This window comes from Eutrigla gurnardus, assembly GCF_963514095.1.
Source record: "Eutrigla gurnardus genome assembly, chromosome: 9".
Lineage (NCBI taxonomy): Eukaryota > Metazoa > Chordata > Actinopteri > Perciformes > Triglidae > Eutrigla > Eutrigla gurnardus.
Window position 1 is genome coordinate 11,315,573 of NC_139923.1, and position 27,554 is coordinate 11,343,126.

The 27,554-nt window shown below is 41.6% G+C and overlaps 3 protein-coding genes across 4 annotated transcripts; 1 reads left to right on the top strand and 2 right to left on the bottom strand.

The window, feature by feature from the left end:
* Window positions 1-3: 3 nt before the first annotated feature.
* On the top strand, window positions 4-3,404 carry aqp9a (aquaporin 9a). The gene is made up of 6 exons (XM_084016943.1): window positions 4-245; window positions 387-513; window positions 1,323-1,460; window positions 1,594-1,712; window positions 2,062-2,279; window positions 2,804-3,404. Exons 1-6 carry the CDS (start codon window positions 144-146, stop codon window positions 3,012-3,014), a joined length of 915 nt encoding a protein of 304 aa, XP_083873069.1. The 5' UTR covers window positions 4-143; the 3' UTR covers window positions 3,015-3,404.
* A 3,701-nt stretch (window positions 3,405-7,105) lies between these two features.
* LOC311018055 (disintegrin and metalloproteinase domain-containing protein 10-like) lies at window positions 7,106-20,628 on the bottom strand. Its single transcript, XM_084016802.1, has 16 exons — window positions 20,452-20,628; window positions 18,113-18,263; window positions 16,206-16,324; window positions 15,937-16,095; window positions 15,329-15,429; window positions 14,388-14,537; window positions 13,539-13,631; window positions 13,268-13,451; window positions 12,449-12,612; window positions 12,152-12,335; window positions 11,715-11,865; window positions 11,414-11,597; window positions 11,198-11,306; window positions 10,854-11,074; window positions 10,634-10,760; window positions 7,106-10,100 (listed from the first exon to the last, which is right to left on the bottom strand). The coding sequence occupies exons 1-16, from the start codon at window positions 20,516-20,518 to the stop codon at window positions 9,907-9,909; spliced, it is 2,358 nt and encodes a 785-aa protein (XP_083872928.1). The 5' UTR covers window positions 20,519-20,628; the 3' UTR covers window positions 7,106-9,906.
* Window positions 20,629-20,831: 203 nt separating this feature from the next.
* fan1 (FANCD2 and FANCI associated nuclease 1) lies at window positions 20,832-27,282 on the bottom strand. 2 transcript variants are annotated; one of them, XM_084017624.1, is made up of 13 exons: window positions 25,873-27,282; window positions 25,658-25,798; window positions 24,580-24,781; window positions 24,262-24,495; window positions 24,036-24,167; window positions 23,841-23,949; window positions 23,635-23,754; window positions 23,350-23,514; window positions 23,091-23,253; window positions 22,903-23,006; window positions 22,620-22,814; window positions 22,042-22,170; window positions 20,832-21,911 (listed from the first exon to the last, which is right to left on the bottom strand). In XM_084017624.1, exons 1-13 carry the CDS (start codon window positions 27,011-27,013, stop codon window positions 21,774-21,776), a joined length of 2,973 nt encoding a protein of 990 aa, XP_083873750.1. In that variant the 5' UTR covers window positions 27,014-27,282; the 3' UTR covers window positions 20,832-21,773. The 2 variants fall into 2 exon arrangements, with proteins under 2 accessions (XP_083873750.1, XP_083873751.1); XM_084017625.1 differs by lacking the exon at window positions 23,635-23,754.
* Between the last annotated feature and the right edge of the window lie 272 nt (window positions 27,283-27,554).

Below are 27,554 nucleotides of genomic sequence, written 5' to 3' on the forward strand. Positions count from 1 at the left end.
ATCAACGTTGTGTGCTGATGGGGCTGATGGATCAATGGTCTGTGCTGAATGGCTGTGGTCGGGTAGAGGTGGAGATTTCCTAACTCCAGAGGTTCACACGGCTGGACATCTGGCAGTTGTAACAGCAGTTGGCACGGTGATACATGGAAATACAACACAAGAAAAGCATGAGGCAACACTGTGCTCTCAAACATGGAATACTCAAGGAGTTCCTGGCAGAATTCCTGGGGACATTTGTCTTGGTCGTGAGTAGCATTTTTCTATTATAAACTGTTGATTGAGTTCAATGTTAAGCTCCAGACTGCTCAAGCTTGTGTTCAGAAATCTTCTTGGCCCTTTATGGTGTCAGTGACAATCTGCTGTTCTCTCCCTCTCTTGCTTCTCAGTTGTTTGGCTGCGGCTCCGTCGCTCAGACCGTCCTCAGCCGAAACACCCTGGGCGAGCCCCTCACCGTCCACATCGGCTTCTCCGTGGGACTGATGATGGCAGCGTACGTGGCAGGTGGAGTGTCAGGTAAATGTTCTACTCATAAGAACTGATTTCAAATGAGCTGCCACAACTTGTGTTTTATGATCAAGTTAATCTACTTGTTGTGTTTTCAGCTTCTTTGCTGCATTAAATCTGCTGTTTAGCACAATAGACTACAATTAAAATAATTTGTAGTTAATGCAAGCGACCCTACATAGCTCGCTTGCATTGTTACTCATTCGGCTTGCAGCTTGTGATAATATAACTTTATGACTCCAGTCGTGTGCCGTGTCCACAGCTCCGGTGTCGGCAGGAACGTGCCAGCTCTCTGTCCACATCCAATGAATGTGTACTGGCCATTGATTTGTGCACAGCCTCTCCAGGGTCATACATTACCCCGGGCACTAAATGTCCTGCAAACTCCATTGATCATAGGCCACGTTCATAAAGGCCAAACGAGACCGCTCAACTCATCCTAGCAGCAGCTACTTTCAATTTTACATCAAAAGGACCAAACTGAATTCATGAAGAGAGATCAAACAGATGTTTTTAGAAATAATAAAAAAAAACTGGCAGGATGTGAGCACAGCTTGATTAAAAAACTGAATAATGCTCCCTTTTGTTTGTTTTTTTGTTTGGTTTTTATAGGTTGAATTTCTAATATGTGACCATTCTTCTGCCTCTTTGCTTGTGAACATACATAACAAAACCCCGCACCGCCCCGGGGGCCGCTCCCCTTCTGCTGCCCCTCGTAAATGTGACAGCCTCGGTAATGATGGAGGGGATATCATGCCAGACACCCCCCCACCCGCCGCACCCCCTCTTTCACTCCCTGCATTGTCTTCCCGTCCCAGGGGGCCACGTGAACCCCGCTGTGTCTCTGGCTATGGTGATTCTGGGCAAACTGAAGATCTGGAAGTTTCCCTTCTATGTCATTGCACAGTTCCTTGGAGCTTTTGCTGGAGCTGCTGCAGTCTTTGGATTATACCATGGTGAATACACGTGAACTTTATTCTCGTACACATGTATATTAAACCATACTGGTAATGACTGTCACTGTAAACACATTTTAGCTGCATGTTCAATAGTTGCACAGTTACAACAAGCTATTTCTTCTCCTCACAGATGCTTTCATGGACTTCACCAGTGGGATTCTGTCCGTGACGGGAATCAACGCAACAGGTCACATTTTTGCTTCCTACCCTGCGAGACACCTGTCAATCCTGGGCGGCTTCGTTGATCAGGTGAGGTCTGGTCACGGTGACCTTTTGACCTACCATTTAACTCGTGCTTTTTCCGCTCCCATTCAGCCTCTAAATTCTGGCACGTCTGGCAAATGGAGCTAATGCGAAATTGATTGCCCCATTTAGTCTGAGAACACCCCCTCTGTTGCTTCAGTTTTGGGTCTAATGACCCATTTCCTGGCATTTCCTGGCATTCACCGGAAGGTCAAATCTATACTTAACACCATTTTCCGCCTTTTTATTCAGTGCAGCGATCCAAAGATAACGGGTCTACCAGCTGACCATAAACAGAATGACTTGACATTCTGTCGCCTGAACTCTGCAGTTTACTGACGTTCCACTCCTGCAGGTGGTGGGGACAGGCATGCTGGTCCTGTGTATCCTGGCCATTATTGATGGTGGAAACATTGGCGCTCCCAAAGGCGTGGAGCCGCTGGCTATTGGTCTGATCATCATGGCCATCGGTGTGTCCATGGGACTGAACTGTGGCTACCCCCTGAACCCTGCCAGAGACCTGGGACCCCGACTGTTCACAGCTGTAGCAGGATGGGGGATGGAGGTCTTCAGGTAACTGTGGTAGCAGAGGAAGTCATATCTGAATGTACATGATATAATGTATTAACACAATTACTTTTGAGTTCGCCGTTTATGTTAGATGTGGATGAATGAACTGTAATATTGTAGAAAACATTTTAAATCATGTCCACAATGGCAGTGAGAACAAATAGAGATGTTATTACTTAATTATAATAGGATGTTTTGTTAGTTTTCTAACTGTAAATTTAGGGATAATTGTTTTTTTGGTTATTCAAAGATTTACATCTTTATTAACAAACTAATAATGGAAGGGGCTGTTACACGTCAATGTAGATAATGCAATTTATATGATTATTATCAACTGTTATCCTGTAAACTGATTGAGACCCGAGCTGCTGTAGTGTTACATAATGTCACATGCACTCAACAGATGCAGTCGATGCTTGTGAATGATCCGGCGATCGCACCACTCATCTACAGTGGCCTCTGTGTCGGCTGCCAGAGATGTATTAAACTCTTCCTGCTTCTGTCTTTTCATATGTTTGTACTCACAGCACTGCAGACAACTGGTGGTGGATCCCCGTGGCGGGGCCCATGGTGGGGGGCGTGGTCGCAGCCGTCATCTACTACCTGTTCATCGAGGTCCACCACCACCGCGAGGCGCCCGAGAAGCCCCATGAGGAGGAGGAGGACGACGAGGAGGAAGACGAGGACGACGAGGACAGCAGTCTGAAAGACAAATACGAGATGATCACGATGAGCTAAAAAAAAAAAAAAAAGACATTAACCTCCATCTGTAAGGACAGGCTTCTTCTGTCAGCGTCCTCACCAATATTGGACTGTCTCCTTAACTTTTTACACTTTATGTTTCATGAACACATGAAAAACTCAGTCCTGTGTGCTTCACATTGTTATGAATTTTCATATATGTGGTGTAAATACTGTATTATAGATATTAGACCCTTTATTTGGCTATATTCACAAACATTTGAGACTGGACCAATAGTTTTACATTACTGCCAGTCTACTTTCAGGTTTGCTCCTATTTTCTTCATTGGTTGCACTGATATACTTTGTATATTTAAAATTTCTAACGTATTGTTTTCTTCTTTTGCAAACCACGAGGAATCGTCCCTCCTGTTCTTTATTAATATTTGTATTTTATTCTGTGTTGTTTTGTCTACATTAAACTTTCTACAAATATCTATTTCATGCTATATTTCACTTCAGGGGCTCAGACTCCATCCATAATTAAAAGTGCCTGTGATCCTGTAGTGTAGAGAGTCACACACCTTTGATCCACCGGTCCTCCCTCACTGACAAATCCAGAAACTATGAACATGCAGATATATTTTTATTTCAAACATTTAACTGCTGGGATACATGCTGTGCATTCTCAGTATTTGTGTCCTCAGTGTTTCACAGCTGGATTAGGTCTAGGTGTGATGAGTTGGGTGCACACCTTAAAACAGAGAGACTTTTGTCCCTTAAATCTACAAATATGAAAACATGTTTTAATGAACATTTACTAAGTTCAATGTGATCTTCGTATTTTAGAGTCTATTATAAATATATGTTTTGTGTGTAAAATGTTAGAACAACATGTCCCTCATGGCTGGAGTAGAAATGTACACTATATTGCCAAAAGTATTCTCACCTGCCTTGACTCGCTATGAACTTAAGGGACGTCCCATTCTTAATCATAGCGTTTAATATGACGTCGGGCCACCCTTTGCAGCTACAACAGCTTCAACTCTTCTGGAAGGCTTTCCACAAGGTTTAGGAGTGTGTTTATGGGACTTTTTGACCATTCTTCCAGAAGTGTATTTGTGAGGTCACACTGATGTTGGAAGGGAAGGCCTGGCTCTCAGTCTTCACTCTAATTCATCCCAAAACTCTAATGCATCCCACAATGCAGTCAGACAAGTACCGTTCTCCAGGCGACCGCCAAACCCAGACTCATCCATCAGATTGCCAGATGGAGAAGCATGATTGGTCACTCCAGAGAACGTGTCTCCACTGCTGTAGAGTCCAGTGGCAGCGTGCTTTACACCACTGCATCCGACACTTTGCATTGCATTTGCTGATGTATGGCTTGGATGGAGAGTGACCCATTCTTTCACAATGTTTTGTAGAAAGACTGAAGTAGAGTATAAATACCTCACAACTATACCAAAGCACCACATAAATCTACATAGTACCTTTCCACTTCCTGCTTTGGGTCAGTGAATGTTTCCTGGCATTCATCGACACATTAAACTCCAGGAGGAGAAGTTCTCAGACAGCACAAGTCCCCTCTTCAACATTCATGCTAACTAAAGTTTCAGAGACAGCCGATAACGCTTCATGTGCGGCTGCACGTGATCGTCTCTCACCTAGGCCGGGCTTCTGAAGATGTAGGACAACCTCACTGTGCTGATTCAGCCTGCTGGGAAGCGGCACTCAGTCTTCTGGGAACTGGGTCTGTAAAAATGCATCTCTGCTTGACAAATGTCACATGGGCACACTGAATAATGATCAATATGAGGAATGCTGGTCCTCAAAAGCAGACTGTCACCTTCAACTAAACTGACATAATATGGATTTCTTGTTTTTAATTGCGTGGAGCTGTAAGTTGGCCTGACTGATTCTGTGATAGAATATAACTATGTACGTTTATATTTACAAGTACTGTATTTAAGTTCAAATCTGAGGAACTTCTGATGTACTTGTTCCACTTTATACTATTTAACTTTTTACTCAACTTAAGTTATGGACAGCTTTGAAGGTGGCATTTTAGGCTCTGTAATTGTTGTTGCATTAATTGCTATTTTCTGAATTTTAACAAACCAAACTATCAATTTATTTTTTAGAATCAGCAGATAAATCCTTGAATTTAATTATCACATCATTCAATAGAAAATTGTTTGAAAATAGACTCCACCTCAACCAGTTATAACAGTAAAACCTGCTTTTACATTAATCCATGAGTATTAATAATGTTATAAAATATAAAAGTATTACAGTCAACTGGGGCATTTTTTATTTTAATACTTAAATCCATTTTCCTGATTCAACTTATAATAATATAATACTTTTACTTGTAATGGAGTCATTTTACTTTTGCTTAAGTGTAGGATCTACATCCTCACCTCGGTAATCTAGCGGGCATTATCTGAGATTGGACAATGAACTGGAAGTTATATTCCTTGTTTTGCAGTGTTCATTGTCAGCTGCCACTCAGCTCAGTCTGGGTGACACTCAGCAGGCCCGGGCCACTTTTACAATCGTGCTTTGTCAGTGCAAGGAGAGACAAAAGCTGCTGCTCGCTCATCGACTGTGACATCAGCTCTCGCATAGAGCTGAAGCACTAAAAGTACAATATTGAGCAGTAGCATTGTCCTCTCTGCTGGAAAAGAGTTTAAAGGCCCAGAGTGACATCAGCTTGTTGAGAGCTGTGAGAAAATAGGCTACAGCATCGGTAATAACATGTAAACCTACTGCAATACAACTCGCCATCTGAAAATATTGAACCTAAACTTGTTGTGGGTGGCTGTTTGTTCATGTGACAACCAGCGACTGCAGCTGAGGATCCACATTGAAAATCAATAGTAGGCCTCATTCCACCGCATGTGCAGATGTTTGCTTCCACAAACACGCTCCTGTGGTTGTTACATCATCAAACGCACTCATGAGGTTACAGTCATCAATGTAACCACGTGAACAGAGCATGCACAATATTTGAAGTTCCTCAGTTTGAAGGTTACTCTTCGATGGAAACCGAGGGGATGAGAAGCTGTATGTGGCTTTGTGGTGCTGATGTTGGTGACTCACAGGATACAAAACCTCTGGTCCCAACAGTTCAGCAAGTGACTGAGCAGCTGCTCCCTCTGCTGTCGACGCCCCTCTACTGCACACAGCTGCAGGTTTACTTTACAGGAACGGAGCAATATTATATTAGTGTACAGCTTCCAGAGCTTTAAACATGACAATTCTTTATCACACAGCATTTAAAGGATAAAAGAACAAACAGAACACAGAAGGATGCTATGAATCGGATCCATCTTTAGTATTAATAACATTTGCTGCATTTTTAAGTAATTTTACAAAAAGATTTTCAGCCTTTCATACACTAACGTAACCAAAAACAAGTTGTAGGTACATTAGTAAAATTGACTGACACCCCGTCTATACATCACACACTATACATCACAAAAACAAGCGTTGGTGTATGCAAGCAATCGTCGTATAATACACTTCATGCAGTCTTGCCAAAGGCAAAATTTAAAAAGTACAGCCCTATGTGTACTGGCAGTTCTGTTAGCACTTAGCCAAATACACCGTTTAAAACAATTGAAGTCAGCCGGCACAGCTGTGTGTGTAGTTCTATAGGCTATTAGCCAAACTCACCTGTCCATTCTGTTAGCTGTTAGCCGAATATGCTGCAAACGGTTATCCACCCACTGTGGCAGCGTAATGGCTGGGTGTTGGAGACGCATTCAGCTGTGTTTTCATTAGCCACCACTACCAGCTGAGGCTGAGTACAAAGAGAGGGTAAGCATGCAGTATAAAATAGGCAATAAAATGTAACTTGCTACAGCAGAATAAGAGATTAGCCGTGGACAGAAACAGAAGAGCACACTCACTCACGCACACGAATGATCCCATGATCCTCCTGGTGGGGACAACGACACTACTGACAGCATCAGGTGCCCCAGAGGTCATTATGTACCCGCTACACAGGCTGAGTGGTACTCTTTATAAGTAAACGATCTCCACATTTAAAATTTCAGGTCTTTTAAATATATCTGCATTAAACCTCTGTAGATAAATAAGTAAAACTGCACCAAAGGAATAGAAAGAGAGCACACATTACAGACAGTAAACAGGGGTCTATTTTATTTTGAACGAGTCTTTTAATTAATGCATTTCAAGTACTCCAAAAATTACATCTCTTTGCACAATACAATTTGAAATTTTTTTTTTTTTTTTTAGTAAAAATGTTCAAAGTGAACAAAATATTCCGATACTGTATAAAACACAGTGAACATTAAAATCAGACAGTAGTATTACTTTTTAATCTTGTGTTCTTTCGGCCTACATCACCTACAACATTTCAAATCAATTTGGACATTTTCAGTGCACGTTTATCTAAAAACTTTACCAAGACTACGAAATTAAAAAGAAAGTAAATTTACAGGCATTATTCTTCTGCTCTTCTACCCAAACCATGCCACAGGAGAACAAAGACAAAAATGAGAATGTAACATTAACTCCCATCACCCTGAATTGTTTACCATTGATGATGGTGGAGAAAAGTATCATAAGCAAACTCCAGTTCAACTATAGCACATATAAGAACATAAATAACTTAGAGGAGAGGAGGGTTTGTCACATATGAACATCTTTGAACAACTTACTCTGGAATTAGAATACAAAAAATGAAACGGATGTATCAAAATGTAATTTCTCCCATTTTCAAATGAAATGCAAATTTTCGAAGTACTGTACAAGTTTTACATATTCTCTAGGCATAACAGTCGTGATCCAGCCTAGACGACGGAATTTAAAAAGAGCTCCATTTTGTACAGACATGAGATGTTATAGTGACCGCTGACCTGCCTATTTCATCTGCCATGTGAAATAATCTATTAACCGTGAGAGACATTATTTGCTTTGTCCCCTCCAGAGCGCATGTGTGATAGTTACCACCATCAGGACAGTGTTGTAAGTTAAGATAAGTTGTGATTAGTATTGCATGCATTTAAAAATAATGCCGGGATAAAACAAAGTCGGAGCATAAAACGTTCTTTGCCGAATACATAATGTAAGATTCCCAACCTTTTTTGTCTGTGCCAGACTTTTCACTCAAATGCCGAGTCCTACTGGTGGGGGAAATGTTTGCATGATGAATAAATCGTGACATTTTACAGGATTTATCATGATCAGATTATGAAATGCTTTTGGAAGCAGTGAGGGAAGGAAGACAAGTCAAACAATAAAAAAATTAAATAAAAAAAAAAGATCACATTTCCTTCATTTCTTCCATCAAAAGTATCCCCGGTGCTTTCTGCATTTTTATAAAACCTCTGCACTAAAAGATCAGCTGTATAAAGTTTTATGGCACTCTAATGTGCACCCATGAGCTCTTAAGGGGATCCAGTCAATGGTGAGGTCTGTCAACTGCATGAGTTAAAAAAAGAAGAAAAATAGACAGCAGCTCGTTTCCTATGAAACAAGTGAACATACTGAGGAGATGTGTGAATAGTGTGACAATACTGCTGCTTCCACCTGTTTTAAGACTAACATTAATAGCTGTCAAAGTAAATAGTGTTGCGTGAGATACAAATATTACAGACCTTGGTCAATTAATAGTCACATTTAATAAATGTGTCCGCATGCCCACACTGACAAGTTCTTAGATTTGCTATCTGAAGAATAATAGAATGATTTAATCTTACATTTTTTTTTGTACATCCACACCGGAGTCATTTTTAAATTTATTTCCACACTCATGTAAACTAACTCTGTAACATGATACACTCTCACTTCTAAGCTAAGCCACAGCAGCCTTCATGTTCCCTCGTCTTGGTATCTGAACAGGTAGAATCATCCTCAGCTTCAGTTAGTGGTTATTCATTTCATTATTTATATATATTTATATATAAAAAAAGAAAAATCGGTAAAGACAATAAAAGGTGCGTCAAACTAGGTGATCTTCCCTTTCTGTTTCCATGACTATTTTCCTCATCTAGCTTGTTACACAACATGAGCAAAACACGATGTTAGCAAGACAATAAAACAATTAAAATTAAAATAAAAAAAGATGAAAAAAGCAACCTTGAACAAAGAAGGCCTGAAAAGTGGGATATGGTGACCTTGTTGTTAAAATTTGAAATCTAGCAACCGGACGAAAGTGAAAGAGATCCACCTGATTGGACAACTGCGAAGAGAACTTGATGGCGCCAAATCCGCAACAGCAACGTCCAAGGAACTCATCACAACCATCACTCCTTCAATTATGTGTTAAGAGTCCTGAGAGCACTAACCGAAACCGAAAACTGAAAAAAAGTGAAGAATTACACATTTACAGTAGAAGAAATAGTTTGTTTTCACTTATGATACACTAAATATGTACAGTCACATGCAGAAGACGGTCTGCATGAGAGACCGGAGCCTGTGTCTTTTGCCGTTTGACATGTGTAAATCACAAAAGTGCCGCATATCCTCACTGAGTGTCTCTCGTTCCAGGCTAGAATGGTGAAAGAAAATCACGGAACAATTCACCAGCAGCCACGGGCGTGTCACTCAAGAAGACGATGCAATAGAACCAAAAAAAAAAAAAACACACATCACATAATGTACTAAAGCTACACATGATTCCTTAACTCCTTGGCACTCCTCAAAAAAAAGAAAAAAAAAAAAAAAAGGTGGAAAAGGATGCTAGATCTCACTGCACTGGAAATGGCTGATGGTCGAGTCCACTCCACAAAGAGCCAATCGAGTTGCTAGATAGTGTTTTCTCTTTTTCACGTGTCAGTTTTGTTTGTAAATGGAGGATATGATGATGACTAACAACCATGTCAGGCTTTTCTTTGGATGGAGTGACGCTTTTGTTTCCCACTGTAGGCACAAGGAGGAGCCAAGGCATTGGGGGGAGGGGGCGGGATGCGGGGTCTCAGCGTCTCATCTGGCCCATCTGATAGTTCTCTCTGGGCTGACGGTGGTGCCTCTGGGGCTGTGCCTGCCGCTGAGGCTGCCTCTGGGGTTGCCGCTGGCCGCCGTGTCCCTGCTGGTGGGCATGCGGGTGCTGAGACTGGTGCTGCACCTGGGAGTTAGCATGCTGCTGCGCTCGCCGTCTCTTCAAAGTGCCTGTCAGGATAAAAGGCAGTTATTTGAGCTTGTTGAAAGACAGACTGCGGGTGATTTTCACATGTTTTCCAGTACGGCAATAAATAAAGATGCTACTACAGTCCTAATCTCCCGAGACTCAAAGTATGTTGATTTAATGGTGTTTATACCAACCTGAGAATTTGAGGTACAAAATGAAAAGAACAAGAAAGAAAAAAATTAAACAAATAAATCTATTATATGACACTATTTTTGTGAAAAACCTGGTTAACTTTCCTGAAATTCTGCTTGTTTGTTTATGTATGTAAACATCTTCAAAAACAAAAGTGTTTTTCTTCTTTAAATTATGCATGTGGGCATTTTATTTTCAGAGGATGGACACAATATCACAAACACCTTCAACACAACAAACCTTCAGCTAGAAATGAACACCATATTGCAATGCAGTGGAGTGGCAGAAGGGACATCCATGAAAACATGAAAACTGTTCATATATATGACATCAAACACATATTTTTTTTTTTAATAAAAAAAAAAAACATCACTGGACTCACCTGGAAGTGGTTTGGGAGGGGGAAGTTTGGGGTTACTGCTCGGTGTATGCACACTACAGATCTTAATGAAGCCAGCCATGAGCATGATGAGGGCAATACCCATCAATAGCACTGCCCACCAGTGGGCCTAGAGAAGAGAATGAAGCACAAATCAAACACTGCCACTACACAACACCTCATAATAATAACAAATAATTAGAATTGAGTAGTTGATACTTACCACAATCCACTCTGCAATGTTTTCATAGAGCTCTGGGTTGAAGATGGCCTTCTTCAGCCTGGCCAGCGGTCCGTCTGCATCCACCAAACGGCACTTCATGAACACATCACAGTAGCCCTTGAAGTCATTGCACGGCGAACCGGCTGGCAGCGTGGTCACTTTCTTATTGAAGAAACGAGTCAGACGCTCTGATCCTGTGCTGCTGCACGTGTTGGGATTCACTGTGGAGATGAATCACAGTCCGTCAACACAATTCAAATGAAAAAAGATAAAAACTCAAGCACAATATATTAGAAAATAAGTATTCATGGCAGGGGAAAGGAGAAGAAGATAAAATGACTCACTCTTCTCCATGCAGCACACGTGGCAAAGCTCAGTCTCATCCTTGCCATCTTGGCTGGCACAGGTGCACGCCTCAAGCCCATACTTCTCACAGATGGAGCCAGAGCAGCCCTGCGGGGGAGGAGCATGAGGACAGGCAAGATCAGACACTGACTGGTATAGGAATATAAAGTTGCAATAACTGAATAATAACTTATTCCAGGTGTTCAGTCACTCACCCCATTGAGGCAGACTTGAGTCTCTCCGTGGCAGGCGGTGAAGTTGGCCTTAGGCTCAGATGTGGGGCACTGGGCACCGACTCCATTACACATGCCCTGGTGAGCACACTCCGACTCCTCTCTGCACTTTTCATTACGACCCTTGTAGGAGCACGTAGCAGTACAACAAGGACCCTGGCTGGGACTGTGGGATGGAAAAAAGGTTTGGTCAAGAATGATCACAAATGAGCTGCCAGATCCTCGTTATGAAACATCAAAATTGTCAGGCAATCAAAAACACAATAGTGAGATTGAGATCTACCTGCAGCCTTTGTTGGGCTTTAATTTGCACTTCTTGTTGTCAGGCTGGTTGGCGTCATAGCAGCACTGATCCTTGCACTGATCACTGTAGCCACAGTCACACTCCTCTCCTGGTTCGACCAGGCCGTTACCACAGATGGGCTGACCAGACTCTGTTCGGGAAGGAAATACAAACATCAAGACTATTTGTTATGCTACTGATTTGAGAGTTGTATGACATGTTTTGTCTCACATAAAAAGATATCACAAAGAATAATACCACAATATGCCAAATGCTGTCAGTAAAAATAACACTGGACTAATGCCAAGACTGCCTTTCAATGATGACACCAGCCTATGTTGCACTATGTTAGTGCCTCTCAAGTTGCCTGATTTAAATCACCAATTAATTCACACAAGCTCAAGTTGGATAGTTAAGGGGAAACCAGTAAACCGTACCAACGAAGCAGTTGCTTCTCTTCTTCTCCAGCACCTGGCTGATGTTTCGCACGCTGCAGATGGAGAACTTATTATTGTTGAGCTTGTCTCCTGATGTAGCTCTTGCATACATGATATAATTGCCCTTCTCCTTCTTGTCTTGGCTCTTGGATTCTCCTGGGGTGCACTCAGATCCAGAGTCGTGCTGAGAGAGAGAGAAAGAGAGAAAAACAACAAAGGTTGAAAGAAGAAGGGAGGAAGTGTGCGAGTGCAATTCAGTCTCACCTTGCATAAATGTGGCACATAGAGGTAACTCACCGGGGAGCCAAAGTTGTGTCCTACTTCATGTGCAAAAGTGATATGGGAGACTTTGGGAGGTACGTGGGAGGCATAGTTCTGTACAGTGATTATACCAGTGTTGAGTGATTTCTTTTTTCCATCAGAGTACAGTTTGCTTTTTTCACAGATGCCTCCGGAGCTCCCTGCAAAAGAAAAGCACAAGTTGGAGCAAACTTTCTTCCAAACCACAGCCACAAAACATGAACGATTTTGCTCATTAAAGAGGGAGAATCTGATTAATGTAATGGCAATTTTTTCAATTAATGTCCAGATGACATAATGCCTTACTTCAAAACATAATGAGCTTGATTTATCAACTTGTTTACGGAACATGTTTAATTCAAATTGTGTGTCATCATCGCGAGCACACACATGCTCCCAACCTCCCACAGTAAATTATGACTGTATAAGATTTCACCCGTGCAATATTTTCTGTGAAAACAAATTAAGAATCTTGCACAGAGAACACCTTAGTTGCTATTCCACCAGTAATAGAGTGCAATAAATATATAGCTAGGGCCATAATGAAAACCTTAAGGAAGCATTACATTTGCATATTGTGTGAGTTGATATTTGGAGCTGCAGTTTGTTCTCACAACAGTCTGAAACAACCAGTATTTGCAAACACCACTGACACTTTTCCTTGGTGTAGCTGCAATCCAGCTAAATGACAATTAACTTATTCCTTAGACCCAGTACAAAGAACATTATACGTCATGTTATACGTTGTATAATGCTGTTTAAAAAAGCTGATTGATCATTTGCAGTTCCTGATCACCAATGACTATCTTAAAGTACCTGAAGGGGCTCCAACCCAGGCCAAACCCAACACCCCGTCATCAAAGTCTCTGTCAGTGAAGACGTAAGCCAAGCAGTAGTCGTCATGGTTCTGCTCCGAGTTCAGCTCCAGGAATTTCTCCACGCCAATGTTGGCAAAGCGGAACGGGTTGGACTTGTCCCTCTCATCACTGGTGGTGTTTATCTACACAAGAGGATGTTGACAATAAGTTCAGAGGGAAGGACCTCATCTAAAAATCAACACAAGCCTTAAAAACAGTACAAGACATACCCTGATCCTTTTCACCATGAAGCTGATGTTGCGAATGCCCATGAAGTCTGTGCCCTGATAGATAGCATCGATAGCCTTGACATGACTGGAGATCTGAAAGATTAAGAGATAACAACATTTAAAAAAAAAAAAAAAGCATCAACTACTAGTGCACTTTACTCCAATACTCATTAGCCTTTCTAATCTTGTATGGTGCTACTGTTGGTTAGCAATTTGCCACCTACATACAAACCGTGTAAATCTAAAGCCCAAGTTATGCTTCCGCATTGACACAACGAAAGGGGGCTTACGGACCCCTTACGTCCTTGCGGACCCCCCTTACGTCCGCCGCAAGGGCCTGACGTGCACCTCCCAAAAATCCTAGACGTGCGTCGAGGCAACGCAACACCAACGCAGCGGCATTGGCTGTGATTGGTCCGCTAACTACATCCGCTGGAGACCGCTTTTCCGGTTTCCACTCATAAACACCGCCATTTAAACTTTTAATAGGCTACTTGTATTGTTTGCACCTCATTTTATTGTTTGCACCTTGTCGCTTTTGCACAAGAAATATAACACCAAGTTCTGAAAAATTGTGGCTGTTTAAAGCCGGAAGGTAAACAAATAGGTTATAACGAGGCTAACAACGATAAACGTCAAGAGTCTCGGTCGGTCGGTCATTCTTTACAAAAAAACATAGCGCCCTCTATCTGGCATTGAATTGCATTTCGACACGTAAACCCCACGCAGAACCATCACGGTCTCCAAGCAACTGCGTGGCCATTGCGTGATCACTACGCGGAAGCATAACCAAGGCTTAATTCTTACAGCACCACAGTAGCATGTGTCATATGAGTGACTGTGTAATACCTGAGCAATGACAGCCTCTCTGGTCTTGTAGTACTTAAAGAAGAGGTGGTCAGTCTGAATGAAAAGTTGGCAGGTGTTTTTCTCAACTTGGGTCATCCTCTTCTTCCTTAGCAGCACAGGGTCATTAAAGCCTGCCTCAGTATGGAGCTCCTGGTACGGGGAGAAGTAGGAAATACAGTTAAATAAAACATATACAGTATATAGCATTTCCCACCAGTGGCTGAATAAATAATGTCTGGTATTTTTAGGCCATGGTTTTTCAACTGCAGATTATTCATGAGCTGCAACTTTGTTGCTGTGGAACATGTACTGTATGTCACACACAAGAATATGGTAAAGGAAAAAAAAAAAAAACAAATAAAAGCACCCCAATGGTCCAATAAAAGGAATGCTTTGATTTGGCAAACATTTGGAAAGAAAAATCAATAGTATTTCATATGTCATTTACAGCTACAATAAAAGAAATTGAGAAAGAATCTTTTTTTTGTCTGCAGTGGACTAAAAATGTGTTCATATAGCTGTTTAGAAGAGTCGAGGATTACAAACAGCACTAAGTGTTAAATGGCCTTTAGGGTTTTTCAAAGATTGCAGGACAGTGAGGTTAAGCTTGCTTTCCTCAATTCATGGAGGCCAAAGAGATTAGCAACAACTGACTAAACCACGTGCTAATATGTGTACATTTACAGCATATAATTCACAATTTACCAAGAAATGACAACACATCAAACCTCAGATTCACTTCACTTTATGGACACCATAGTCTCACACCATAGACTGAATACAATGGATGTATTCACACAGTCACCGTTAACTTATATTTGACTTAAACATGAGCCAAAATGAATTGGTTAATATTGCGAGAAAAGTCTACACCCCCCCTTAAAAACCCATCCCTTTAAAAGACACTGTAACGTTTTAATGTGGTGTGTGATGAAGTTCACCTTGGGTGACTCTACTACGGCTGAGGCTTGGTATTTCTTCATCCTTTCAAACACTGAACTATCAGCGCAGCCTCCCTCTGGGCCGTACTTGTGCGGGTAGTCTGAGTGAGAGAGGCAGACACAACACAGTTAGGATTATGGGAGACAATGTCAGCTACTTAACCCCCTGAGTCTCTCTATTTCTGGCGCTATTCATGATCAGCTAATGGATGTACTTACACGCCACTTGAGCCTAGCTTTGCTATGTGAGCTGTTTCTTGCCGCTCTCATTTGTGTTTAATTTACCCCTCAGCCACACAGTATATGTACACAGCTTATTCAAAATTATGGGGTGCTGGTGTAGTGAGGTATGCCTGGTGCTTACCAACAGCACCAACATTGTAAAGACTGCTGAAATGAGCCAGTAGCCTGGGAGAAAGATTGTGTTACTCAGTTAATGAGCACCGCGGGTATCTCTGCTCCCTGGTGGCTGATCACACCAGTCAGCCTCCCTCAGCTCATCTGCCCTAACCTTGCACTTCCCAATCACACATTTACATACAATGATACATACTCAATGATTACAGCCTGTCAAAGAATTTGTGTAGCTGAAGTTGCGAGTGACTCACGTATGTCGTCTTCGTGATAGATGACCGAGTGAAAAGGCACGTTTTTGTCCTCCAGGTGTCTCTCAGCGGGCTCCACGTAGTAGGTGCCATGGTAGCTTTGAATAAAGCCCTCAAACTTACCATCCACAATGGAGCCATGAGTCAGGGTACCTTTCTCCCCTGGGAATCCAAATTACAAAAGTAAAGGTGTCAGAGGATTCACACGAGATCAAGCATCACTGTAGCGATACATTAAAACAAGCATATTCAAATGAGAAGGACATTTTTACCGTAGATTTCTCCAGTGTAGATATGAGAGGTATCAAATGGAATCTCATCACCTGAAACATCTACCTTTAAATCTTGGGAAAACAAAGTGGTATCCCTCTTCATTCGTAGATTAAACTGCCTGAAATGAAAAGAATGAAACTATAGGCAATAGAAAAAAACAAAACGTCTTTGAACGGGATGACAAAGGTTAAGACGTCAGACACGTTTGTTATCTATATTGCATGAAGTTTGTTTCTGAAACAGTCTGCTGATATTATTCGGGTCAAACAGTGTGAATATATGTATGGATTTGGATGTGGATCTGAATTAGACCTCACTTCGGGAGGCAAAGCAATATTTACTCAGAGTGTGAGAAAAAGGAAAATGCAAATGAAAGGAGAAAAATTGTGAAAAGGCGGACATGGTTTGGCAGAGAGAAAACATCTAAGCACTTTTCTTTTGCAAAAGCAACTGCAGTCTTATCTTGTAGAAGAGGGAACGGAAAATTAGGACATCTTGCTGTCTCAATGCTGTCATTGGTTGATCAAACATGTGGCAGGGAAACAAAGATGCTACAATAAACCTAGAGTTTCATGTAACACCCACACAGTGCTCTTATTGTCTATAAGTTACTGTTCTGTAGGTCAGACACAGCAGGCAAATTAACTGCCAGAAAACAAGTTTTATCAGAAAATCATGGTCAAACTTAATACGATGGCACAGAAATCTGGTACGTGTACAGAACCTATTGTAACACAATTGTTTTCTGTTATGACTATGAATCTGAATCGAATGTAACTGAGAACACGTTCATACACAATACCAGCAAGCAGAAGGTGGATGGGGTGATGCAAATTAAATGTAAGAATTTGAGTTTTGTCTCCAGCTTTGCTATGAATTTAAAATAAAGCTGACACCTAACTGCTTTTTTAAAAGGAACAGGCATCTTCCCTCAGTGTGTTTGTTTACACAGCCCTTATAATTCTCTTCCCTATTAAGCAGCATCAGAGTCTGGGAACAGCAGGTCCTGCTACAGGCAGGACGATAAACAACCTTTGCCAAGCTCACAGCCAGATGGTATTGACTTTGTCATGGAGAGTGTGGACACTTTCTATCAAGGAACACCACCTCTTCAAAATGCTGGAGGAACAACCATGACAAAGACTACATGTGTCCATCCATCCATCTTCTACAGCTTGAAGGGTTTCCACCCAGGTATGAAGTGTACAGAAACACCTGATCTACCACAGGGCTAACAAACATACACAACACATTAACAGTTTCTACCTAAACTCATTTTTTTTATGTATTTAGATTGTGGCAGAACAAAACCGCATCAAGGCCGATACTAACAATATGTTTTAATACTAATTAATCTGCTGATCAGTCTTCGAAAAATAATCAATCTATTGTTTAGGCAAAATGTCTTCAAATAGCCTGTGTTATTGGACCAACAGTCTCAAGCCTAAAACTGATAAGTTTACAATGAAGGCAAAGAAAATCAAGAAATCCTCACAACTGAGAAGCTGGAAGTGGGAATGTTATCTTAAAATGTTTTTAAAAATGGCTTTAACGATTGTTGTTAGTTAATTCTCTGATGATTGGCCAATTCTATAATCATTTTTGCTCTAATAGAGACCATAGAAACTACACTGAAAGAACCAAGGCTGAGATTTAGAATTCATCCTCACCACACTGCCAAGGTGATGCCACTGACCAGGTCTAAGGTTTCATAAAAAGAGGATTAAATGTAAACAACTGTCAATCATACTGTGGACCTCCACCGTTGATCATAAACACTGTTGGCATATGAGATGACTTTTGCAAATAAAGGTAAAGACGAGACACAGAAATGGACACAGATCCAAACAAAAGGAGATCCAGACAGAATTTCCCTTCAGGTAAATATGTGGGAAAACTGACAAACCTTCCATGGGCATGAAAATCTAAATGAAGGAACTTGTCTTCATGAGAGAAAGCCCTCTTGGCCCGCTGATGGTCGCTGTGCACAAGCTCTGTGTCATATGACAGGCCTTCATAGTGACGGATGTACTTGTTCAGGGGATTTCTATAGTGTCCTGTGAGAAAAGAACAGAGAAACTTGTGTTATCAGCAAAAACAATGAAAATAGAAGCCTTATGAAAAATATTGAAATTGCATATCCTTTTAGAATTAAATGATATGCCAAGACAAGCAATATAAGGTGTCTGGTGCAATGTTTGTGTCATTTATTATGGGTTGTATATACATGTACAATACGTAAGTGGACCAAAAAATAACGTGTATATAGGTGTGACTGAGAGCTCATTACACAGAAATAAGATGAAAGATTATAAAAAGGTCACATAAAAATATACATTTAAAATAAAAAAATTATACACTACCAAATGTTGAGGGGAAAAATACTAACATCCAAGTCAATAAGTTTGAAACAGCATTGATACAACAGTCACATCGACTATTTTTAGCAGATGGCATTGAAACTGAAATGATAGTTTTGTATGTTACGCTACGTATATCAAGCATAGAACTTATTCAAGTCTTTATGGGAACATTTTAGGCATTGGACATAAATGATGATCAGGCAGATGTTTGACAGACAGGATTAAAATGATGGAAACTGACAGCAAACCAGTATGTTCTGTGTTTGAAAATGCAGTTAAAGAAGTCTAAAGCAAACGGATGCCACTTTTGGAGAGATGTGCTTTACAACAGCCCCCAGAGTCACAGCATAATCATTTTGCCACCAGAAGAGTGGGTGGTGGGCTTGAAGGAAAAGGATTCCCACCCATTTCACCAACTGCTTCACACTCAAAAGCAGTCTGACAAATTCCACATCAAGAAAACAGTGATTTTGTTGTGGCCATCTAATTTCACCTGGAAGTTGCATTGTTTTCTTTGTTTAGACGGTAGAATGAGCATAAGGGTGAGTGTGTAAGATCACATCCTTGTCCCATAACGTATAAAACAAGCCAAAGTATTTTTAGTGTATATGTAATTAGTACCGTCTGACAGGTAATTATGCTTAGCCATAGACCCTGAATACAGGATAAGCGGTATACTATGGATGGATAGTGAGCCATAAATTATAGGATTCCCTGTAACTATGTAAGAAACATTGGTAAGTAGACCAGGCTTCAGCTACTTCTCTGTTCATGTGAAGTATGAAATATTCAGGTGCCGCTGCCGACATTAAATTTTTCATTGAGGTGACTGTCAGAAGTGAAGGCCATATCTATTATGAAATATATTAATTTCTCAAGGCTAACAAAATTAAGATAAAAGCATCTAATACGTTATTGTTTTTTTTGTACAAAGTGTACAAAACAACATAACAATAACATTATGTGGCGAAGCACTTCACATAGACCCTTTGATGTTAACACAGGAGGTGGCCCTATTAGTGTGGAAAAGTTGTGACAGTTTGACCAGGGAACCAGCTGGAGATTAAACACATTACGATTGCTAAGTAAAAATATAGATTTTTTTCTCTACTACTGACTGAGACATTTATAGACTAAATTTGAGTCGCATACAGCTAATTTTATTTTATTCTAGAAAATATTAAAGAGCAGTTACGAGATGCCATAACGTAACCCTGGATAAAGCACAAGGCAAAAACAGCATTTTACGACATTTGACAAACAAATCATACACATTATTTTATAAACAAGTTACTGAAACCAAAGCAGTGCGTTGCGTTAAATTAGAGGATAGCGGCAACAGCATACAACACAGCACTGACCAGTCCCAACAGAAAACAGAATAATGCCAGCAAACCTCAACACTTGTTCGTCATAAACATTGTAAACCCGAGACGGTGCAGGTAACACAACGATAGTGGCTACATGTACTATTTTCTTTAACAGCATTGGTAATGTTAGCGGCTAAAGTGTTAGCTAGCACAACGCTAGCGGTCTGTTAACACAGTCGGCATCTCCATCTTCTCATAACAATGGCTGTCGGCGCTATTCGCACGATAACAACAAAACCGACCCAAACCTGACAATAAAAACGGTGACAACACGCGGAAATAACTCGTCGATATCGGTTTATTTCAACCGACCGTGCGAGCCAAGGTCAGCTTTTACGCTATATATAATTTTAGCGTGAAGCAATACGGCAAAAAGGGTGCAGTCCTCTTCATAACAAGCAGGCCCTGCTGATCCTTCTGTTAGCTAACGGGCTAGCAGCCTTTCTGCCCGTCTCTAGCTTCACGGATTCAACACTACTCGTAACGTTTTCTTCACGAAACGCCTCACTCACCTTCGGTGTAGTTTAGCAAGTACACGAAAAGGAAAAGTTTAAGAAGAAACATGTCTGACAAATCCATTGTTAGAACATTGATACCGTTTTCACTTTATTGTCCTACTTAGATAGGCGCAGACGCCCTGTGTTTATTGCACCTTCCTCTCATCGCCTCCTCTATCCAGCGTCGTGACGTCGGCGACGCGCGGCAGCTCGGCATCCCTTCCCCCCCAAACGCGTCCATGATCCAAGCCTGCATATACATCACAGCACGCCCATCAACTATGCCTGCGATTAATGTAATGTCTGCCATATACATCTTTCACCATTACAGGAGCCCTAAAAACAACAACACAGGACAATTATATCAAAGTTTTCTTTTAATATGTCATTGCATCACATCCGTTCATACATCTTGCATGTCAAGACATCTTTAATAACATTACATATTATTGTATTGATAATAACAACAGGCGACCAGTTTGATAATCAATTTACCATTAGAGTCCCTTTCAGACAAAAATGCTAAAATACTCCTAATGTCCAGCTTCTCAAATGTGAGGATGGGCTGCCTCACTTTGTCCAATGTATGGGCTGTTGTAAGAATAATTTAGATTGTGGACTGTTGTTTCGGACCAAACAAGCAATGTGATGCTGACTTAGGCCCTAGGAAATTGTAATTCTCAACATTTTATTATATAAAAAAAATAATCAATTAACACCAATGGAGGCAACAAACAGCAACTTAATCAATAATGAAAATAATTATCAAATAAATAATTGCAGACATATTATTTAAATTTACATCTGGAGTAGAGGCCAACAGCGTATTTATAAGGATATTTTCACATTAATTACTTGCATAACAAACTCATAGAGCTGTAATACAATTCACAAGCGGCCAACTAAATGGGAGTTTTTGTTGCTTGGCAACCCAAGATCCTGAGAATATAGTGTTGCCGAAGAAGATCTGGTGGAATCAGATTGGTGTGTTTGTTAGATGCATTTCCTGTCCTGCATGAGCTCTATCTATAGGCAAGCTATTTCTGATCTTTGCAGTAGTCAGTGATGATCTTCATCTCACAATACACCTCTACCTGTTGAAGGTAGTGGTTTCTCTGATGTTTATGCCTCAGGTCACACTCCGTACCACAAGACCCCCTATACTAAAAAAGGTTTCATTTGTGATATATGGAACATATATGTGAAGATAAAACGTTTTTGAAGAAAACATCAATATCTGTACGAGATGACCAAAATCTGAAAAAGCTCATTTTCGTCCCTTCAGTTTCTGATCACACTCCGATAATTAGCAACAAAGTATATTCTTCTGTAGTCGTTTATTCCAGACAAGCGCCTCTGCTTCCAGTTGCTATCACGTGACACACCTCCACATCACCCCCCAGCTTCTGCAGCTCATCCAGCCATATTTGTTGCTTCTGGGATAGTCGGTCAGTGGGACCCTTCACCTCCACCAGCTACAACAACAAGACACACCACATCATATAGTGTACTCCATGTAAACAGGCATAACAGAATCAGGTACCACAGAGTGTAGGAAAGCACAAAAATACACATACTCCAGGCCAGGATGAGATGTGATCTCACCTTGTAGCTGTTGTTTGAGGTGTTCCACACCACGAGATCAGGCAAGCCTCCACGGCAGTGTCTGTAGTCCTTTGACATTCGTGATATTACCCCTCCTAAGAAGGCTCCACCCAGGCATGACACGAGAGACTGCAAATAGAGTATATCAATGGTTATGTTGGTACCATAATCATAATGATGATAATACATCGGTTTTATATAGCGCTTTTCCAGATGCTCAAAGACGCTGTTGGCCATGTAAGTACTTACAGTAGCACACATAGACAAAACACCTGTTACATTTATATGAAGTATAATGTGATGTAATGTGTATTACTGAAGTCATAGTTAGTAGTGGTGTTGTACTGGGATTTACTGAAATATCTTTCTCATGTTCATGTTTGTTCATGGGCAAAACATTAGAAACGCCTCTCAATATATGAAGTCATGTTCACCTCACTGATGGTGTCATTCAAAACTTAACATGGTTTTCTTTGGAAAGGTAGAATATATGGCAGGGCTGTTACATCAAATTGCTTTTAATTCGAACTGAGCGTTAGATTTTACAGGTGAACCCAATCAAGAGTGACAGTAAATACCTGTGCCTGTTGAAGGGATGAGAAACGCTCCCAGGTGACCAGTGAACACACTTTACCCTCGTGCGACGTCCAGACGTCTTCCATCATGTCATGCAGAATCTCCACAGGTGACTCACTGAGTAACTGAACACGAGAATCGATGGCCTCTTTCCTGTTCTCGTAGAAACAGTCGGTGTAAAGATCTAGTGGGCATGTCTGTAAGAAGACAGGAAGATGAGTTCATCTGGTATTCATTAGATGCACAGTAAGCAAAGAAACATTATACACACGGAGGTTACTTTACCTGGTACGGATTTCTGAAAACATCTGGAATACCCTCCGTAAAAATAATGTCCCATAGCAGAAGACCAAACAATGTTGAGAATGTTGAGCCTTCTCCGTGGATCCCTAAGACATTAACAATGGCAATAACATGTAAAGGTCATAAACAAATACCAAAATATTTTCAGTAGGGCAAGCAAAGCTGCTTACCTTGGTCAAAGCCTAGTTGTCGGTAATGTGCTAAAGACAGATCTTCCACAGAGCATATTACAGTGACGTCAGCACTCTCTTCCCCTTCTCCATTTGCGGGTAAAAGAAACTTGGATTTCCCCGTGCCCCCCTCATGAGGGAACAGCTGTCCTCGGATGGTTACCTGTAGACATGAATTCATATATCTACTACTTTACATACCAAACAATTAACGCCTTTTCCTAGAAACCCAAATACTGACATATTGTGCTTAACTCACATGTGTGACATCTTGGACCTGGATAGTGGGCAGGTCTTTGAGTTGCAAGCGATACTTCTTCAAGCTGGCGGACTCTTTCATCCTAACAGCTCTCTGATGAAGAGAAAGTTTATGCCCGGTTCGCACCAGAGGGTCCGACAGTCCATCTCTGATGGCACAAATAGCCTCGGAGCAACAGGAAAAGACCACATCAAACAAACGGAAACACAGCGGCTATTCCTGTGCACACTGCCCCATGAAGAAATAAATGAAGAAAATGAGGTGAAAGGAACCACTAGTGCTCACTTGCTCAGGTTTTTTCAGGTGCTGGTGAAGGTTTAGTGCCAGTCTGTCCCACCATCGCCCTCGGCTGTCAGGACAGTAAACAAACTGTAACAGTAAAGACCGCAGCACCTCCACTGCTTCCTGTAACACAAAAATAGACCCCTGTTCATCTATGAAATACTTTGAAATTCATAAATACTTGTGTGCGCTTATCTCTTTCTGGAAACCTCATAGCGACGTAGCCGCTGCAAAATCTCCACCCCTCTGGATAAAATCCGAGTGTAAGCCCATCCTGGAGTGAAGCTGCGCAGGAACACAGGCAGCTGCTCCTGGGGACTATCCAACACAATGGAAATGTGAACATGAAGCAATATCCAGGGATCCTATATTTAGACAGGAAAACAAATAAACAGCTATGTTACCTGAGGTCGTGCTCTTTCCTCAGCTCCTGCCAGGAACTTTTGGCAGCAGTGTAAAGCTCCATGGCCTCTTCCCACTGACCTCCCTGCATCGCTGAGACGACCTCTTGCAGGGCTCTCATGGATGCTTCATATCTGTGATGGATGGAGTCATGAGGATTGATTCCTGGCTATCCTTCATAGATAATATATAATAAACTTAATTTGAACTTTTTGAGCAGACTCTCACCTGATAAGATCCTCTCTGTCCTGGAACACCTTGGCTGTACGCTGCACTGTGTAGTCTGGGAAGGCCAGGCGTCCCGAGTTAACCAGCAGGATGGTGAAGAGCTGGCTCTGCCCACCAGCCGCCGTCTCCTCTTCGTCAACGGTGTCCGTCAGAGAGAAGAGGAGAAGGACGCGAGAAAAGACAGCTCGAGGTCCACGGCAAACGTGCGCGCAGGAACTCGCAAGCTGCTTTGCCCTTTAGGGTTAGAGAGAACAGGGGGGGACATCATTACTGCAATACTACTGCTGCGAATGAGCAGAATGCATTTGATCATCTCACCTTTTGAGGATGACAGCCCCAATGTTGTTCTGTACGGGGCTCAGAGAGAAGAGGGACTTTTGCCTGCTCAGGCGGAGAAGTCCGTCCACTAGCTGCTGTTTCTGACTCCCAGAATTGCCCAGATGGAAAGTTTTAGCCAGACTTTTGAGTTCAGGCGCAGGCAGGAGATTCAGAGCCTCCCCCAAGTCCTGAAGGTCACTCTCTTTGGTAAACAAAAGCAGCACAGGAGGGGATCAACAGAAGAAAACCAGTTTTGTGGTCATGTGGTGTTTCAGCTGGTTAACTTGTATATCTTATTATATATGCTTAATTTGTATAGCTCTCTTCAAAACAATGAAGCCCTTCAAAAAAACAGCAGCTTGGTAAATTTAAAGTAGAAGTAAAAGCAGCATGGCACATAAAGACCAACTAATATGGTAATGCAAGTTTGTAACAATGTGTTAGTGGAGATTTAATGGAGATTGTTTCTGAGCCCTTGGGGTTGCTAGGTAATACATTTAGCTTTTTACAGTTTCATCAATCCATTGAAGCAGTGGGGGATGTTGTGCAGAAAAACAGGGGCAGCCTCTGAAGAACTGCAGTTACAAATCCAGAGGGATTAAAAAGTGTTCAGAAGTGGAGCCGGATCTACTTCAAACATGTTATTGTGTTTAGCTACACATTAACAAACACATTAACAGCATGATTATACATATGCCAATAATTCAAGAGGTTTTAGTTAATTCTCCTGAAGATGTTCCAAAATGGGGCTGTGTTGTGGTTACCACGCCTCACAACAAGAGGGGCCCGGGTTCGAGTCATGGTTCGGGTTCCTTCTGTGTGGAGTTTGCATGTTCTCCCTGTGTTAGTGTGGGTTCTCTCCGGGATCTCCATCTTCCTCCCACAGTCCAAAGACATGCGTGTTAGGTCATTTGAAGACTGTTAATAGCCCGTAGATGTGAATGTGAGTGTTTGTTTGTTTCTATGTGTCAGCCCTGCGATAGTCTGGCGGTCCAGGGTGTACCCTGACTTCCCCCAGTGTCATAATGGATGGATGGATGTTCCAAAATGTTAAAATATATTATTAGGGTTTATTTACCTGCCTGTAGAAAACCAGCTTGAACCAACTCCTGGACCACAGGTCCCAGATCACTGCATATCTCTTCATAATCCAGTTTATTCACTTGGATCCACTTCAGTTTCCTCTGAAAGAGTCTCACATACAGCTTCTGTGCCAGGACTTTGAGAGGAAAAATACATGTGAGCGACGAGGCATTATTTGTATTCAATGACGATGACGGAGTGGCAGCATACCTGAGAGTTTCTCAAATGCATGTATGAGTGACATATCATCCTGGTTGAACAACGACCTGTCGTCCTCATTCTGCAGGACAGCCTGAAGTACGGTGCGGAAGTTACGGAGGTAGTAGGGAAGTCGTGGGGGGTCAGAGCTGTCTACAGCCTGGTGACTATTAGTGGTGATTTCAGGCCCAGACTCTGCCAGTGAATCACTATTGATCACTGCAGCACTTTTCTCATATGGTTGGTTACAATTAGTGGTTGAAGGTGCCTCAGTTTCAAGCTGGTCTGCATCAGTTGTCTCTGCTATACTTTCCTGTGACGACACCTCACCTGCCTCCCTGCTCCTCCCACCATAGTTTGCTTTCTTTCTGAAAACCGACACATTGCCAGTGGAAGTTGTTTCTCTCTTTCTCTTTGATAGTTTGGAGGAGGAAGAGCGTGTCTTTGGAGCAACCTCTGATTTAGATGTTTTGTGTTCAAGATTATGTCCTTTGTCTGAACCTGATAGATCTTCCACTGCAGTTGGAGGGTCTGCAATGGTTTCTGTAAGGTCAATGACTGTCACACTACCTTTTTTGTCTTCTAAACTCTGAAGATTTTCTTTCTGTGAGCTGCCAAGTGTCTCAGAAGAACACGCCTCCTCATCATGATTCATCTGTGCAGGTTTATGCTTCATCTGTGTCTTCTTAGGTACCTTATCACATTTCCTAGATAACTTGGAGGAGAGACTTCCCAGGTCAATCGTCCTGACCACACTTTTACTTTTTATCTCCCGCGGTGCCTGCTGGGAGTGGTTCTTTTTGAAATAAGGGCTGGTCTTGGTCTCTTTGTCCTGCTCTTCCTTCTCTGGATCCAGCTCTGGGGACTTTGGGGGATTCCTTGTGCTTGACAGCTGGCTGCTTGGCACAACACTATTACTTGCTGAGCCGGCACTGCTGTCTCCTCTCTCGAAGTTCTGACATTGCAAATCAATGTGCTGATTGATCTTGAATCTGGGTACGAAGTGGCCACACAGAGGGCAGGCCACCTTAGGTGGAGGCTGGCTGCCGAAGAACGAGGTGATGAGAGCTGTGCTGGCAGCACTGGCAGGAATCCCAGCTGTGACGCTGCCCTTCTTCTTGGACAATGAAGACAAACTGCGTTTCTCAGTCATGTTGCAGGCGGAAGTGGTGCAGCTCGATGAAAACCTATACGTTTCTTTGTCGCGTACTTTGAGCACATTACCGGTGTGGACAGTGTGGATGTATGATGCTATGGCTATTTAGCTAACTTTGTTAAACAGGAACACTTCATTTTACATCGTCATACATTTGTAGCGTTTTAGGGCTTCGCATGTGCATTAGAAAAAAGCCAAAACATTCATATAAAGACTATCAATTCCAAAATATGAGCTACCTGAAGCTGCAGTGCGAGATCATAACAATCCCGCTTCTCAGGCGTAACTAGTCGAGCGCAGAATAGGCTGTACTAATCAATCACAACTACATCGATTTTTCTCAGCTACCGAAACACAAAAAACCCCAAGGTAAAATAAATGTAAAAGCGCATTATTGATGTAGAATGTATTTGTGTATATATAGATGTATATATATATATAATATTTTTAAATCAAAGTCAATGCTAATATAAAGCAAAACTGTATACGAATCATTATTTTTACATAAATGGCACTGGCGGTACATTGTTAAATATAT

Excerpts from the sequence above, each read along its gene's own strand:
- aqp9a (XM_084016943.1), top strand. The coding sequence starts at position 144 with ATGGAAATACAACACAAGAAAAGCATGAGGCAACACTGTGCTCTCAAA. Across the intron at positions 1,461-1,593 it reads AGTCTTTGGATTATACCATG|ATGCTTTCATGGACTTCACC; the intron begins GTGAATACACGT and ends TTCTCCTCACAG. Across the intron at positions 2,280-2,803 it reads TGGGGGATGGAGGTCTTCAG|CACTGCAGACAACTGGTGGT; the intron begins GTAACTGTGGTA and ends TTGTACTCACAG.
- LOC311018055 (XM_084016802.1), bottom strand. The coding sequence starts at position 20,518 with ATGGATTTGTCAGACATGTTTCTTCTTAAACTTTTCCTTTTCGTGTAC. Across the intron at positions 16,325-18,112 it reads GATTTTCATGCCCATGGAAG|GCAGTTTAATCTACGAATGA; the intron begins GTTTGTCAGTTT and ends TTTTCATTTCAG. Across the intron at positions 11,598-11,714 it reads AAGCCCAACAAAGGCTGCAG|TCCCAGCCAGGGTCCTTGTT; the intron begins GTAGATCTCAAT and ends TCCATCCCACAG.
- fan1 (XM_084017624.1), bottom strand. The coding sequence starts at position 27,013 with ATGACTGAGAAACGCAGTTTGTCTTCATTGTCCAAGAAGAAGGGCAGC. Across the intron at positions 24,782-25,657 it reads AGCTGGTTTTCTACAGGCAG|AGAGTGACCTTCAGGACTTG; the intron begins GTAAATAAACCC and ends TGTTTACCAAAG. Across the intron at positions 23,254-23,349 it reads AGGTCCAAGATGTCACACAT|GTAACCATCCGAGGACAGCT; the intron begins GTGAGTTAAGCA and ends TCATGTCTACAG.